This window comes from Wyeomyia smithii, chromosome 2 (assembly GCF_029784165.1).
Source record: "Wyeomyia smithii strain HCP4-BCI-WySm-NY-G18 chromosome 2, ASM2978416v1, whole genome shotgun sequence".
NCBI classification, from domain to species: Eukaryota; Metazoa; Arthropoda; class Insecta; order Diptera; family Culicidae; genus Wyeomyia; species Wyeomyia smithii.
The window spans coordinates 58239835-58257833 of record NC_073695.1 but is presented as its reverse complement, the minus strand read 5'-3'; the positions used below and the strand labels follow the sequence as shown (position 1 = coordinate 58257833).

The 17999-nt window shown below is 40.8% G+C and overlaps 1 protein-coding gene across 1 annotated transcript in view; it reads left to right on the top strand.

Moving 5' to 3' along the window:
* The window catches only part of LOC129719635 (uncharacterized), a 98223-nt gene extending 83320 nt beyond the window's left edge, over window positions 1-14903 (top strand). Inside the window, exons 2-3 of the mRNA XM_055671029.1 lie at window positions 7867-9602; window positions 14796-14903. Coding sequence (XP_055527004.1) covers window positions 9090-9602; window positions 14796-14903 — 621 coding nt within the window. The 5' untranslated portion in view covers window positions 7867-9089. The remainder of the gene's footprint in view (window positions 1-7866; window positions 9603-14795) is intronic.
* Window positions 14904-17999: the final 3096 nt, after the last annotated feature.

Here is a 17999-nt window from a genome sequence, read left to right as displayed (position 1 = left end):
CAGTCCGGAAATGTACTATGATCAGGACAATTTTCATATGCGAAATTTCTCCATTATTTAATAAAAAACTCAAACATTACGTAAAAACTTCAAGCAACTTCTCCTGATGCTGTTCAGAAAGATTTATTGAGATTGTTTATGTATTACTATTTCATTACTAGTTTTAAAAAAATGTTCCATTTTCGAACTCAGTTTTCCCTCACAATTGCTACCATGCCTTATTTACAAGCACTGGTAATGGAATCAAATATTCGAAGATTGCACTATATTTTCCCGTGAAATACTTCTGTAACATTTGAACTTCATGAAAAAACACTTTTTGCAAAATATTTGCTTTAATGTTGGAATTATTGATGAAATGCGGAGTCCTGTTTTGTAGACGAAAGAAATAAACTGACTAAACAAACAAATCAATCAATCAGACTTCAAATACGCCTACTTTGATCGCTGCTATCAAATGAACTTTAATTCCGAATTCTCAGGAGGTATTTTTGACGTCAAAAAGATGTTTAAAGTTCTTTATTGAAAAATGGTGAATTCGGAAGAAACAGGTACCTAACATAATAGGAGGAACTTCCTCCTTTTCAAAAATAATTACACTTCGAATTGTTTTATTATGTATTGAAGAAATTTTCACTGCCAACGCAGGAGTTGTCGAAGAGAAAAATGTCCCTCTTTCTTTTCGTTGCAAGACATGGTTTCCTTTTCGCCTTGTCAAAATAGGCAACCTTGAGAAGAAATTTCTTTTTTTTAGGCTATAATGCAAGTCAAACTATTTTTATTTCTATTTCAAGCAGAAAATGTGGAGCTGACGATTGAAAATGTACTAACTGGGGAAATAGTTAATTAGAAATTCACGAAAATTATAGTCCAGCAGGTGGGGCTCGAACCCACAACTTCTAATCTCCGGTCAGACGCGTTCCCGACGCAAGACGTATAAGTCGACCTCGCTAATAGCTATTAACTATAGCTGAGAACTAATGTGAAAACGCTCTCAACCTGACGGTGGTATTCGAAAATGTATTGTCGAAAAAACACAAATTTTGCAGCTATAGCAGCCGCTATACCAATCCTCGAGCAATCAAGTGCCTCACTAAATGGGATTTGATGATTTGTTGATTGAAAACTTTTAATATTCTCGGCATAATTTTAAAATTACAAACTTTACTTAACTCTCATGGTGACAGGCGTTAAAAACCCACTGCCGCCTCCAGAGTACGTTTCCACATCACACAATCTTAGGCTAGTCTTCTCTAATCGCCCCTTACATCCACCGATCCGGCATACTCATCCACACCACACATCCAACGAGTACGGGCTCTACCACGGAGTCATCGACCTCTACCGCGCTCTCTGCTGAATACTATCTTCGACAGTCGCTCCTCCGATACATCTCGTGGTTCATGCGCCTGCGTCACACTCCGTTCTCCAGTTTTCCGCCAAGTATTGAACGCAAGATCCTACGCTTGAAGACTCCAAGTGCTCGCTGATCGGCCTCCTTCATCGACCAACACTCATGGCCGTAGAGTACCACCGGAAGAATCAGCGCCCAACAACAGGTTCGAGAGCCCGTCACTTTGCTTCAGGGTCCGAAATTACACCCACTATCCTGACGCATGATGAAAAGCTGTTAACGGTGGCACGAAATAGCTTAATCAGTTTCGATGGCGATACGGTGCTGAAGCATGAGTTGCCATAATTTGTTATGCTCAACTGAATCAGATGACGCCTTAACAGATAGACTCATCATCTGTAAGTTTACTTCTCTGAAGTTGTAAAGGGACCATCCATATTCCACGTGGCAGATTTTCAACGATTTTAATCCCCCCCCCCCTTTTGTATTTGTGCCGTGTCAAAAAAACTATAGATGAGGAAAAAAAAATCCCCCCCCCCTTCGCCTCCGTGGACAAATGCCCATATAAAATTTTATATGGACCGTGGACATAACACAAACCCACCTCCCCCCCCCCCCCCTAAAGCTGTCCACGTGGAATGTGGATGACTCCGAAAGTGAACATTTATTCCATTGTAGATCGCCCTTCCTGGAAACCGCACTGATACTTTCCGACAAAGGCTTCCTGCAACGGATGGGAAAAGAATGCAGAATTCAGGAATGTTATCGACTCGGTGGCCCTTCTTATAGACCACCGGACAAATGTTTGTCTTCGGACCAAACTTTCAAGATGAGCCGATGCACGTAACAGCTGTTTACTCACGAATTTGGAAAGTTCGGCTTGGAGGCCGTCCTTTCCAGCTGCTTTGTAGTTTTTTAACTCTTTACAAGCTTCTCTAACTAGGGTTTGCAATATTCCCGGAAATCGATTTCCCGGGAAACGGGAATAAAAAATCTCATTTCCCGGGAATTCCCGGGAACCGGAAAGGGAAAATTTTTTTAACAAAAATGAGATTTTCAATGAAGTTTATCAGTAAAAGGCAATAAAAAATGGTTTACAATTTCATTCTAAATTCGCATGAAGTACAAAAAACAAATGAGATACAAAACACTTGAATATGAATTGAATAACATTCGTGATCGATTTTTGTAGCATATATTTGCAGGAGAGGAGGATTAAAGGTCTTCATGTCGTCAAACAATCGCTTCAGATCTGCTGACTTTTTTTCTTTAAGCTCAAAAATGTTATATATATATATATATATATATATATATATATATATATATATATATATATATATATATATATATATATATATATATATATATATATATATATATATATATATATATATATATATATATATATATATATATATATATATATATATGTCTTCTGTAAAACTTTGCTCAAGTCTGCTGAATCTAGAATACTTTCAAATCACCGATTACAGCTATTGCTACATTCAATTGGAAACTGGTGTCCGATTCTTTCAGTTTGTTGAAGAGAAAGCTGAGTGAAACGAGGAAAATATTTGCTATATTTGGTACGGAAATTTTGGGCAAAATATTTTTTACACTACAATAAACCTTAACGATTTACTTGAGCGGTAGCAAAACTAATTGCTGTTTTTTATTAAATATATTTGCTATGTCATTGCGATTTTTTCAAATAAACTGCGTCTCAAATCTAGTCTCAAATTGACAGAACAACATTTCAAACCCTTTTGGAGTTTATATCACCGTTGATTAGAGCGTAAGATTCCAAGAAAGAATTTTGGTTAACTAACTACCTTATTTCGTTATTCGATCCACAAACCGGAAGGAAACGATACAATACTGAATAATCAGTTCAATACGACTTAAAATAAGTCAGTCTTAGAGCATATGAAAGCCCAATAATTAACATGCAAAGATGATTTTTACGTTAAAATACTATACTGACTTTGAGTTTTATTAAATGATTTATTTCAGGCCGCACCAGATTGACGTATTTAATTTTATTGCACTATTGCATAAGAAACTATGAAAAACCTTACAAAATTTTCCGCGGAACTCGGGAATCCCGGGATCCCGGGAATCAATATTTCTGTTCCCGGGATCCGGGAATCCCGGGAAAAGCTATTTCCCGGGAAATCGTTCCCGGGATTGCAAACCCTATCTCTAACCTTATCCAAGTTTGGCGGATCCACATCCTATTTCTGTCGACGCCTCTATCCTCTTCACCGTTCAGCAATACCTCGAAATGTTGTTTCTATCGTATGGCCACTAGAATCCCATCGGTTATCAGGTTTCCTTCCTTGTCGTTACACATGGCAGGGATTGGCACCCTCCGATTCCTGATTCCATTTACCACTTTGTACGAACTTCTCGTGTCGTGCATGGAGAAGCTATCCTCCGCCTCTGTAAGAGGTCGTTCACCGTGCTCAAGTTAAATGCGTTGTTAGAGTCTTTTTGCGCCCGCTTCAGCCTATCGAGCACGAGCCCGATTTTGCACGTCCGTCACCTCTTGACACTCCGCATCAAACCGCGTGTTGCGTGGGGTTCCTGGAGGTCGTGCCCAACACCTCTCTCACTGTATTGCTGTCCGTATCGCGGATGTCCCTCCACTGTTCGTTCAGGTCTCCAACCGGTTAACTCATCCGCTAATCAACTTTCCGTGTGTACTCAGCATCAACTCCCTCAGTTGACAACTTGTGGATGTCCAATCGTATCCTCCGCGAAGTGCTCATCTTACGTTGGCTAGCCAGGCGCAAATCGTTCCTACCACGAGATGGTGGTCTGAGTCGACGTTTGGCTTTTGAAGGACCGCACATTTATGACATCTGAGAAATACCGACCCCCAACCATTCGAGTCGATTCGAGAGCAGGCTTGTCCATTGAGGCGTTTCCATGTGTGCTACAGATTGCCATTCCTTCGGCTACGGCGAACAACGTTGCCAGTATGCAAGATAAATCTGGATTTTACCAGAATCTACAAGATATTCGCCAATGAGCCAGATTTGTGCCAGATTTCTTTCGCATCGTCTCTCAAAAAGGTCATTATTGCGTGATGGGTCGTGGCCGATCTTAGCCTACCTACATCCGGTGAGAGCAAAACAAAGATCATCACTTCGAATTTTGTCACGGATTTTATTCGAAAATTAGTTCCAGATTTTTGCCAAATTTTTTTTTTCGTTCTGTCAGATTTTATTTAAAATCTAGTGGCAACCCTGGCGGCGATGTTCACCAACCTCAGGCAATTCTCTTTACTGGTAGCATGGAGGCTGTTTCCACCAATAGTAGGACAGAAGAACTGCTACCATCAAACCTGTGCGTTTGCGTCTTCGATGACGATATTCCTAGAACTCCTCTTTCACATCATCGGAACCGGATCTATCGTTTGTCGGTGCGTATACATTGATCAGGCTGTAATTGAAGAATCTACCGTTGATTCTCAATACGCGTAAACTGTCACTGATGGGCCTACACCTAACGACCCGCTTGATCTGTTTACCTTGTTTAACGAACCCGACGCTTCGTTCACCTACGTCGCCGCCACGCACTGTAGCATTAAAGGTAACGAATGGTTAGACCCAACGCAAACGGGGAACATTTTATTACTTTAGGGCAATTTTTTATTACTTATTGTGTCTTATGACTACACAAAGAGTAACAAACAAAAAGTAATAAAAATTATGACGGGCACACGCTTGTATGTGTTTCTGGAGGAGAACATACAGCCAAGCGCCGCAATGCATGTGTTAGCAAGACTTCACTCGCTGCATTTGTATTGATGCAACGATCAGGTTCATTTTTGTCCCTTTTCATCCACACATAATCAGAATCTCAACCGTCAACCTCAAATGTCTAATCAGAAACACTTTCGTTTCGTCCCTCAGTGTTTAGTTGTAATGGAAATATGTAATACTGTCTGACCAGAGTAGCCAAAGTTGCGAATATTCTCTGGATAGGCACGAGTATTGTATTTTCAAACAGGTGCAAATGAGTTTCCATGAACCAATGAGTTGTGTTTTAGATATCTTGCAGGAAAGCGAATGTTTTTGTTTTTCTCTAACGCAGTTCACAGATCGTGATGTCATTTCAAGACGCATTTCAAGTCTTTGAAATCAACAACGTTTGCATACTCTATGACGGGGAAAATGCTGCGTGGCAGCTCTTGTCATATTTTTCCTCTACTCCGTATGCGAACTAAGACACGCACACCGGATGAATTGGAGATTGAAGAAACTTGTAACATGTGCAACATATGGGACGGTGTGTGATTTTTTTTGCTTGAGATGGAAAGGGAGCAGTTTTCGACAAAAGAAAATCTTGCATGTGGTTGAAACGACCATTATTAGATAGTCGTACTCCCGTAACACGTGCTAAATATATGGCAGTATGTGTTGTTACTTGAGTGGGGAAGAATTTTATTGCCTTTTAAGTAATAGGTTTGTTACCCAAAAGGCAATTTTGCGCTATTGCTTCTAAAGTAATAAGGAAAAGTTTTGCGTGTATTCTAACTAATGCTAAAGTACATTAGAAGAGTTTCCTGATAATTTTCAAGTTTACTTGGAATTATTGTCTATAACAACCTTTCCAGGCCCTTAGAAGCGTTTTTTTTACAATCGCGAGCTTAATTTGCTTAATTAACGCCCTTTAGAAGTTGTTTTGGGGGTCTGACCTTATTTTGGGATTATTTTCTAAGTTGGCCTTCTTTTCAAGACTAATCAGCGGTTTTTGTTTGTCTATATTGTTATGTGAGCATGCTTACTAACGGTTTATAGGTATATTTTTCAAAGGGCTGATTGCAGAAGTTTATCCTTTTTTTATTACTCTAGCGTTATTTTTTTTAACTTGCGGGAGAGTTTAAATAAAAGAAAATTTCACTAATCTATTTTCAACGATAATGCTAGCGGGTCAACAGTTTGTGGCGCTTAATATGCAATTAGCGTTAGTGTGTAACTCGTTGATAGATTTTTTTAAAACTTCCCAACTCTATCGAATTTTCCTAGTTAAAGAGTTATTACCTATCTCTTCGGAAACCATCCTCCTGTGACTACGTTACCGGAACCGGTACGAAAGTCCAAACGACTAGAAAATTGTATTACCCAGCAGAATAATAAAATTCCACTCACGGTCGACCCAGCCTGGCCGTGGCCAGTCTCGGCGTCGAGATTCAATTAGCTGCTAGTAGTCGTCTGCTGTGTGCAAAGTTTGATGTGCCACACAAAGCGGTCGAGTTATACCTACCCCAAGTCCGAAACCCGATGAACTGTTATTAAATTTTCGGTAATTGCTCGTGCTGTCCGATATACGTATACAAACGTGCCAAGGGGAACACTCGATTCGAATGTAATTTTCGTTAGTTATCCGTGAGAGCGGAATTGTCTGTCACATCGAAATCCGGACGATTATATCACGTTATCGATCGTCGACCATGTGCATATGTATGTGTGGGAGGCAAAGTTTACTGCTATAATTCAATTTCCAACCGAATCTATCAGCCCTTAGCGTTAGGGTGATTAAATGCTCCCATGCCCGTGGAAGACGGTAGCAAAAGATTGTTCGCCCGAAACAGGATCAAATTCACGAGTAGTGTTTATGCCTAATGAAGATTGATTATTATGGTTTGGTTTAAGATTTATTGAAGGCATTACGGTTGGGTTACGACTTACAGAAACGCTGATTATTGATCGTCTGGGTATAATGATACTTTTACAGGATTGATTGACAAAAATGTTTGTAAACTGTACCGAAACATATGGATGCAACAACTGTGACTTGCGACATCAAATATTAAATTACGATTTAATTGAAAGCGATCATTATGGGCGGATAGAAAGTAAAGAAATTAAAATAAATATACCAAACTTTTACTGAAAATTTGAAATTAATGTGATTGCGGCTCAAATCAAACGGCTGTTACATGTAGAACCAAAATAAAAATCAATTTGTTTTTGGCGGTGTTCGAGTTTAGCTGTAATGAATGTTTTTGTTATAAGCTGAATAATATTTTCAATTTTATTCTGTCATACGTTAGGGCGAAAAGCGTCGCGTCCATATTCACCTAACCGTAGGTTAATGTAATCTCTAGACAGGGCTCAGCTTATGAATATTTTTATTTTCGACAAAGTTTCTATGCCTCGCAAATTTTTCGTTCGTATATACCGTCATTGAAGAACTCAAAAGTCATACAAAGAAATTTTAATCAACTTCAGTCGACTGCCGTCACAGACTTTCTGTGAAATTATCATAAAATGCTGTTCGCAATCTAGCTTGACGAAGCGAGGTACAAAAAATATTTAAACTTCAAAAGGCACTTGATATACTTTCATGAAACAAGCGACTAAAAGCGAAACCACACATTTTTGACTTCTGCAAGTATCCATGTGTCGAGTGCGCGGATTAGGGCTTCCCCTTTCATACGCAATCTGCTAATCGCTTTTTCTCTTATTCATCTCCCACTTTGTTTTTTGTTGTCTTTCCAGCAAACGCCATCGCATCCTGCGTTGCCTGAGTAAAAACCCGGAGCGCTCAAGTGGAACATCACGAGAGAATAACGGAAGCGTCACTTGGTTTGTTGTTGGTTAACTATAGGAGCGACTTTCCTGCCGCATGCAAAACAATATCGCACGCTTAGCCTTGGGGCTAATAGCGGTCTCGATCAACTAGATTAGTTGAGAGAATTCGTTATCGATATTGTTTTTTGGCACATTTTGCATGTGTAGGATAAGTACAACGATACACCGTGCCCCAGTGCTGAGTCGAGAAAATTTCCAGCTCGAAAAGATCCTCGACTCGATCGGGAATCGAACCCGATATCACAACCGTGTGGGAGAGCTAGCCGACCGACATCGCTAACCACAGAGCCACGGGGACCACAGTTGCCGCATGCCCCGAGGTTTAATCATCTCTGCCTAGTGACACGACCGGCTGGAGCCGACGACAGGCGGAGGAATTTCCTCGACCGGTAATTCAACATCACCAACGTCGGAACCAAGCAACGGAAATAAATGGTTTCCTCGTACCAGAAGGCAACTACGCCGGAGAATAAATGAAAAAGTTTCTAGTTTTATCGTTCCGAGCACTGTTGGCGCGAGTGATTTCTTTATCGAGAATTGTGTAGTGTAGTCCAAATGTGGGAAAAGTGAGGATTTGAAATAAGGAGCAGTCAGTAATTGAAGCCGCGTTGTTCTCTGGTAATACAAAAGGGTGCTTATAATTTCAACAGGCAGGCAGCCACAGTAATGTGCAGTAGAAGAATGATGAAACGGAAAGCTTGCTGGCTATTGTGAATTTTCAATTAGATTGTGGCATGAAAAGGAGATGAATGTGTAAAGAATGCAGCAAAAAGCACAAAAGTGATCGAATTTATGGCTGCTGGGGAGAGTGTTCATTGATAAGTTACTTCGTGAAGTAACGCGAAGCAATAATTGCGGGGAGAGTCGTGCTCGTAGTACAAGTGAAAATTTTTAATTAAACCGTTTCTTTGTTCTGGATATGAAAGAATCATGAATGACATCGAAGTTAATCGGGAAATCTAGCTTAAAGCTCAAAAGCTGATACAAGAGCGAAATTATTTACCACGAAAATCTCAACGCAGTCAAGCTAATGAGGAAAAGCAATGAAATGAAACCATCCAATTATTTTTGAAGCAGTTCAGCAGTTGTTTACTCCTTCCTCAAAACGAGCCCGGAGGAGTAACCCGTGAATGTGGCTCAATGGTTTATGCTGTGGCGGTGGTGGTCTCTGCGGCACCGGAGACGGTATACTGAAAAAATCTGGTCAGTGCTGCCGGTCGGAACCAACAGAACAGGAGGAGCTGAACGGTTCCTCAACGGGTCTTCCGGTGGAAGAGTGTGGCGTTCCGGACCCACCGGCAGCGGTCAAATTCGGTCCGAAGTGCGTCGTGGAACGCGATCCGACCGCTACGGGTTCCCATGTAGTTATGGGTTGTACTCCTAGCATCCTATCCAATAGCAGTGGCGATGGTGGCGGTGCCGGCAGCACTAGAGACATCAGCAACCAGCAGCAGCGTAAGGACAGCGGTGGCCTCCACGGAGCTGCAAATGTATGCGTCGGAACTGGCAGCGATAGTAATGGTGCCAATAATAATAAACTGGTGGGGCACCCTGCTCTGAACAATCAGACTCAAATGCTCGGCCCAGGAGGGCCATTCATTCGGAAGGATCCCTGCGGCGGAAGCGGATCGGCTGGTGAAATGGTAATTCGTTATGATTTTATTAATTTCGACCTTTTCTATTAGTGAGTGGGGATGGGTTTCTGTCAATTCAAGTTTGCGGTATTGAATATTCTAATCATAGTTGCGAGGGGTAGGAAGCTTTGGGGAATTGCCTCTTAGGGGCCATCCACATACCACGTGGACAGATTTTAAACGATTTTCAATCCCTCCCCTCCCCCCCCCCCCCTGGACAACTGTTCATATAAATTCTAAAAATTTTGTATGGACCGTGGACATTACACATCGATCGATCGCCGCCTTCGGCTGCGTACTTGACTGCCTTCCGTGTGGACGCGTCACGCCTTCCACACGGTCTTGTGTCGCTTTCTTTTGGCGAATGCGCCGGCAACGCCGTGTTGTATTATTTTCCGCCTGCTGGTGATTCTAGAAGTGTGTTGCCTTGTTTTTTCATCCAACAGACATGAACAAACATGAATTGGGTGGCATGACGACAAGAAGGTTAGCACACGGCGGGGTTCGAGACGGCGTGATTGCGCCTTTCGTGTGGGCAAGCGGAAGGTGTCAGATACCAGAAGGCACATTAGGAGGTTTCAAGAAGGTACTGACAATTTTCGTCAGGAAGGCGTTGTCACGCCGCGTGTGTATTCAGGCCTTAACTGTGATGGCGAAAAAAGTGAAGTTGCTCCGTTCAGACATGTGCGCGTTCAAATAACGGTACCCCGTAGCGTCGGAAAAGAACATCATGCGGCAGCTTCTGGACACCGGATACTCCCGTTCCGGCATCTACAACATCTTAGCACTATTGGACAACAATCAGAGAATTGCTAGAAAACCCGGTTTCGGATGGCCGACGACCCTGAGCGACAAGAAGCTCCAAAGGATGCTGAAGAGGAAGACCGAGGGAAAAGTGGCTACATCGCAGCGTGCGTTTGGCCAGGAGATCGGTGCAACATGTTAAACAGTGAAAAGGTACCTGTACATACATGTCAGGAAGCAGCAGTCCCGTTCACTAGTCTCGGAGCTGCAGGCAATCACGCAGCGGCAACGCCTGAATAAGATGGTCAAGTCGATTTTTCCGGCAAATCACGACGAGGCGGTGGTGATGAACGACGTGCCCTATCTCACCCTGGATGGCAACAACTGGCAGGGAACTTCGTATTTTACCTCCCCCACGAAGTGAGCACCGAGGTGAAGTTTATTTCACACACCAAGTTCCCCAAGAAGCTGCTGCTGTGGCTGACAATCACCGAGAAAGGGATTTCAAAGTTGCTCTTCTTTCGCTCCGGACTGGCCGTGGACGGGGAAATTTATAATACGAAGTGCCTGCCAGAAGTTGCGTCGTTCATCAAAAAATACCAAAAGTCCGAAGACGCGGTGTTTTGGCCGGATCTAGCGTCGGCCCACTACTCGAAGTGATCCTTGGAGGAGATGGAGCTGCTGAATACTGCTGCTCAACGTCCCCAAGTTGCGTCCCATCGAGAATTTCTAATCAAGCCTGAAGCGTAAGATCTACTTCAACAATTTTGTCGCGAAAACTGAGAAGGAATTGATAAATAAAACAACGAAAAAATTTAAAATACTACAAGGTATACAGCCCTAGGGGTTGTATGAAATGGTGACGTAGGACTAAATGTAAATATTATATGCTATCTTTGGTGCGCCCTGGTCGTTTTTATTTATCAAAACGTATATTTGACACGGCACTATACATATAATGTTTTACGGAGCTAACTGGGAAACGCCCTGGTCGTTATTGTAAAAATGATTATTGAGAAATAGATGAACATTTCACACTAGGAGTAGTTGTGAAATTCTCATAACTCTTATCTTCAAGCATTTATAGTTCTAAAAAGAACCGAACCCAATAATCTTCAGCTCGAAATGTGTGCTATAGAACGCTGATGATCGCACCACCACCGGCCTATCGAATATTTTGTTGGCCGCACATGAAATTTGCTCTCCGCTGTGCCCTCCAGTAGCTGTGCCAGCAAAATATCCTGTAGCGTACGATAGTAACTGTTGCTGCCGTATGCAAAATAAAGGTAACATGCTCCGCAGTGCCTGGAAGTTGACTCGTATGCAGCTCTCGTTTCTCAATGTCGCGTACCTTTAACAGCCATACTCCATTCGCTGTTGTGTAACAAACTAAACTGAAGCTGAATTTTCTACACGCAGTCTTTTGTATCGAGTTCAGAGTAGATTTTTGCCATTAGGGCGTGGCCACGCAGCTTAGACAAAGACAAGCAAACCAAAACACTTTGTTGAGTCAAAATATGTAGGCAGTGGAATTTATTTCGTCCATGTTGTTATTATCTGTGCTCGGGAAGCAAGCCAATAACGAGGGAAATGTATGGGAATGCTTGACCTTGGAACTTTTCACCTTTTTCCACCATAAAGTAGTAAAGAAACAATGTTGAACATTATATCAAGAAATTGTTACACATTTTATCTATCCACCGACATATAAATGACTAAGATGCATTAAGTCGTTCGCTTGCTATAATCGTTTGAAATCTGACGCAACATTTGCCAGTTTCATTCTCAATTTCACAAAGTGTAATCTAGTATAGAAAACAAAGTCAAAAAACACGTAAAAAAATGCCCACACGCATGTTTTCGTCCGCAATGGCTAATTGCCAAAAGGCCGCACGCAAGGACGTAATATTTTTTTGCGAGAAAGCTAACATGATTACCTTCCATGGGAGTCTAGTAGATAGATCCGAATTTGGCACGTGGAGTTTTTTGAGGGTAAGAAATGTTTCTATGGTTGATCGACACTCTTCCCTCCTCTGGAATGAAGGGCTTCCATACAAATGAAACACAAATGTTTGCATGACTCAAGATTAATCTAGCAAATGGAACCAAATTTGGCGTGTTAAGATTTTTGGGGGCAAAAAATATTTTTATAGTGCTTCGACATTCCTTCCCCTTCTGGAAGAAAGGGGTTCCATATAAATAAAACACAATTTTCTGCTCAACTCAAGAACTAATCAAGCAAATGGAACCAAATTTGGCATGAGAAGATTTTCAGGAACAAAAAATACTTTCATGATGGTACGACACCCCTTTCTTTTCAGATAGGAGTACCATAGGAATGAAACACGAATTTCAGCGCGACTCGAGAACTAATCGAGTAAATGGAGCCAAAATTTAGCATGTAAAGGTTTTCGGGGATGATCAAGGTTTTTATGGTTTGACACCCAGGCCCGGATTTGAGGGGGGGCAAAGGGGGCAAATGCCCCGGGCCTCCCGATTGAAGGGGCCCCCCTAGTCCTAGGGCGACCTTTGTTTTTTTTTGCTCGTCACCTTACAGAACGTTACCTCTAAATGTTTTAGGAAAAGGGGGCCTCACAAACAAATTTGCCCCGGGCCCCCCAGCGTCTAAATCCGGCCCTGTTGACACCCCTCCCTATTTTGGAAGGAAGGGGACTGAAGAACAGTCGAAAGTAACCATATACAACCCAATATGGGTATTTCCGTAATAATGATGATGCACAGAAGCCAAAAATCGACCTCAGCCACCATTTTGAATTCTAAGAAGGCGACTTCCGGTTTCTGGAAAACATCTAAAAGCGACCAAATACCACATAATATGGCTATTCCCGTGAATGTTACGTAGCATAGATGTCAAATATCGACCTCAGCCACCATTTTGAATTCCAAGAAGGCGACTTCCGATTTCTAGAAAACAGCCGAAAGTGACCAAATCGGGACGATGCCTAGACACCTAAAATCAACCTCATATATCATTTTGAATCCTAAGATGGAACCTTACGGTGTCCAAAAAATAGCCGAACGTGGCCAAATACCATCCAAAATGGGTGTTGTCGTAGTCGTGATCAAGCACAGAAGCCAAAAATCGACCTCAGACATCATTTTGAATTTTGAGATGGTGGCTTAAGGTTTCTAGAAAACAGCCCAAATAGACCGATTACAATCCAATTGTTTATTTTCGGATTCAGAATGACGCTCAGAGGCCAGAAATGAACTCCACATGCTCTTTCGAAATCCAAAATAGCGACTTCCGGTTTCTAGAAAACAGCTAAAAATGGCCGAATACCACCCAATATGGGTATATCCGGAACCAGAATGACGCCCAAAGGCCAGAAATTCACTTCACATCTCATTTTGAATTTTAAAATGACGACTTCCGATGTATGGAAAACTTCCGAAAGTGACCAAATATGGTATCTCCATAATCATGATGATGCAAAGATACTCAGACACCCTTTTGAATTCTTGGATGGTGACCTCCGGTTTCGTGAGAACAGCCTTTTCTGGACATCAGCTGCAAATGACCGTATGTCATCCAATATTTTTAGAATCGAGGTGATGTACTAAATTGAAAGGCAAGCATGTTGTCATTCCGATAAAATCAATCATTTTAAACGATTTTTTTTTTAGTTTGAACGTATCTCATGTCCGATTCTATGCATTTGCTAACTATAAACTATTATCGAGGTAAATCTTTGAATGTAGATGAAATCAATTTATAGTGTTTGAAATCATTTAAATAAAAAAAAGGCGGTTCGAAGTTTACCGGGACAGCAAATTTTTCTATGAAAATTCAGACAATTCCCTAGAAGTAGTCTCTTGACAACTTTTCTCTATCTCTCGTTATTATTTAGATATATCGATTTATTAAAAAAAACTTCAGTTGTGTGTTTAAATGATATACAATTATACGCTGAACCTTCTTAATAGTACTGTTTTCGAGATATTTGAAAAAATCTAATTTTAAGGACTAATTCCATATGAAACGTTATATCTTAAAAACAAAAAGAAGTTGAAGAACAGTTTTTTTGTGACAACATTACATACAGTCTATCTTTGCTGAAGACTTATCATCATATTAGGCTTTTCATACACTATTTTTTTTCTGTAGACAGTACCTCAATAAAATCAGTATGTGGAATGTTAAAAGAAATTGATTTGACTGTAAGTTTAATATCAAATTTATAGTTTAAACTCTTTCTAACGTTCTTCATTGCTTTTACCGTTCACAATTGCCTAATGCCAACTGCTAAACTTCAAACTTACAAACTTTAGGTTACCTTGCAGAGTCCTTTCCTGAGAAGGTCAAGTATTGTTCTTTTCCTGGGTGCTCTAATAGTTACTGAGGTTACAATTTGATGTAAAAAACAATCTACGAATATAATTGTTTTTTGGTACAAGACTTTCTATACGAATTTGTTTTCGTTTTTTTCTTTCTAGGAGTGCATCAAGAAAGACTCAATCGTGTCAATTACCGGACTAGGCCATGTTTCCGTCGTTTCCAACGTGTTGCGAAGGCCCACCGTCGGAAGTAAGTCACTAGCGTAGGAAAAAAATTATGCTTATCCTGTTTTCTGTAGCAAGTAGACGGCCACACATAAACGAGCAACTTTCGTTGCGCCTTTAGTTAGATAACCAGTTTGTAATTGGTCTCTACGCATATGTTGCTCTTATCAGTTTCAAGCCCCCGAATGCCAGTGATGCCATCGATTGAATTTGAAACTTTATCTGAAAGCATCAGTTATTATCACCTCGTTTGTTCTACTTCGTCTCTAAACAGTAAATATCAACATTCCTCGAAATGCAATCAATTCCACGGTTACAGCAAGTACTTTTTAGCTGGATATTGCTATGGGAACAGCCTCTGTACGCACTTGCGGCCTGAACGCGTCGGAATGCTGTCGAACGCGTTTGAAACTCAAACCTCTCACAAAGGCACCACTAATTAACCCTTTCTCGCTCATGGTGACTTTAAAGCACCAAGAATTATAATCATCATATCTTGACATGAAATAGTTTGTTGTGCTCACGATTGTTCCATAAACTTTTATATGCTGCCTCAGAGCATCACTGGGCAATTTCTTCAAAATACTACAGTTGACAGTAATTTTAGTTAGTCTACAAAGTGTTCAGTTTGAATTTTCTCGTGAAGCTATAAATTTTAATGATAAACTTATGAGCGGGAAAGGGTTAAAAACAACACCCCGGTTCGCTGGCTGGCTGGTTGGCGTTAATGAGCCGTGCTGTACCGAAATTACGATTTGCGCTGATTTCACGCCGTGCGATTTTGCCATTTACGGTTTGACAGGTGTGCAGACTTACCGTAGAACCCGAGCGGTACAAATTACGTTCACACATTCCACGAAAATATACTCTCTGTTGTCCCCCGTCCTCCGGCGCGGTCCCTTCCCTGAGTCTAACGTTTTAGAACCCCCATCCCTTACCCCTACGCAGTGCTATGAAATGCAGTAGAACAGAGTAATGACCTTTTTATGTTTTCAAATCATTTGCGGTTGCGTTGGTGATTTATATGATTATCATAACTCACACGATTCGGTGGTTTTAGTGCTTACTATCTGATTTCAGTTAGTTTGTTCTAGGGCTATTTTATTATAACTAAAATGTTATACTGAAATTAAGATTCTACGTAAACGATTAAAGTTTTATTTCGGTTTATCTAATGTAGTGCCTGACTGAGATATCAGTAGCAGGATTCTGCATAATTTAATAATACAGTAAATACTACCGTAAAATCGTAAGCCGTTGTTACGCAAAGTAAAGTTTTTTATATGTGTTTTCATATTACAATCCAAACTTGGTTCAATCCTTTCGAACTGAAATACCATTTTTAGACTAACAATATTTAGTTCGCATGGATTTGTTTATACGAAAAAAAAAATCTGTTTCAAACAGAGTTTTCAATTTTTACAGTGAATGCCGGTCTTTAAGACTTTTTTGTTTGCTAAAATTCCACTGAAAAAATATGAGTTAAAAAAAAACACGTGCGACAAAATGGTCCTTTATTTGTTTGTCCAGTCAAAAGCAAAGATAAAGTAACATCAGAATAAAAAATGTTTGTTTTGGATTCCAGCTTTTTAGGACGATTTTACTTGGTATTGCTTTTTTGACACAAAAATCTGTTGAAATGATAGACATATTATAATTGAATTCATCAAAAGTTTTTTTTTTTAAACTGTCTGGTTGTTGCAGTTCATTCGAAGAAAAGTAAATTCCGGGCATCTTTTAAGTCTCCAAGTTTCAGCCTAATGGAACCGTCCTTGAAAGGAAAGTACCAGTATTATGCTCATGTATCACAATTAATTGATCGGCCAATTAATGAGGGTGCTTTGCTCAATTATAGTCAATTAGAGCTTGTTTACCATCTTCATCATCATCATCGTCGTCGTTGTTGCCGCTTTATTCGCGTTCCGGCCAAAATCGATCGAAAGTGATTGGCTTGGCTCGACCTGCTGCGAGGCACGAACTTGTCGCGAGTCGCGACGAAGGTGTTCATCAAAACAGTGATGTTAAAAAAAACGGTGCGTAACCTACTCCACATCATGGACCCCACCACCTCACCAACACGGTCAACACTTCCACCATGCGGGTGCCTTGAAGGTCAAGGTGTGTGACAAATCAATTAAATCTTAAGCGCAAACGAGTTTGGGTCGAAATATAGTGACAAGAGGCGCTGCTGATGGCGCTGGATCACATTCAACTTCCTTGGAGACAATGATTTATGGGGTCTGCTGTATATGCAAATAGCTATAAAAACTTGCTCGGATGGGTTGTTATTTTCAAGCGCACAACATGGTAAGAAGTTATACTCAAATGAGACAGAAGTAGAAACAATGAAAAACTTGGTTTAGACTCATGCAGTTGGAGCTTTGGATTTATTTGCGTTTGCCCATTCATCATTCGCTTGACTCCGTATAGGCACATCTGCATATTGATAAAACTATGTTGCTTGCGAAACATTGAACTTTGCTGCTATCAATTTTAATGTAGTCGCACAACAACTTGACAGCTTCTGCGCTACTGGAGCAGCTTCGACTGTGTGACGTCGGTTTGATTTTTTATAGAAATTTGAGTGTATGGCCACGAGGCAATTCGTTTCGTTAGAAGAAGCAATAAAAATTTATTGCCGATTGGTATCATGACCATCGCCATTATCGCCAAAAAACTAATAGACAATAGACAATTTTATCTAAAAAATCAACATCATTCATCCGGAACATCAACGCCAGCTCACCTTGATTTAAATGTTTCCATCAAATCCAATCAACAGGTTACAGGTTCCCTGGGGAAAACATTTTGCAATCTCGTCCAATTTAGTTACGATTTGCTTTTGTTCAGTTTATATGCCACCCCTTACCGTCCACTTATTGTGAATCCAGTCCAGTTATTGTATCCAGTTATTGTATCCAGTCGGGTCCTTTTTGGAAGGTAAGAAAAACTTCCTCGCCCGAGGAAGCTATTTATAAGAGAAATATGAGAGCATTGTGGGCAGGTCACCTGATTGCTATTCGATAATAACGGCAAGCTAACGAGAACTGCGACTGGTAGGGCGGCTTATATGATTCGTGGTCAAGGTTACGGCTAAGGATCGCTAGTTGTAATGATGAGAGACCGTAACAATAAAAG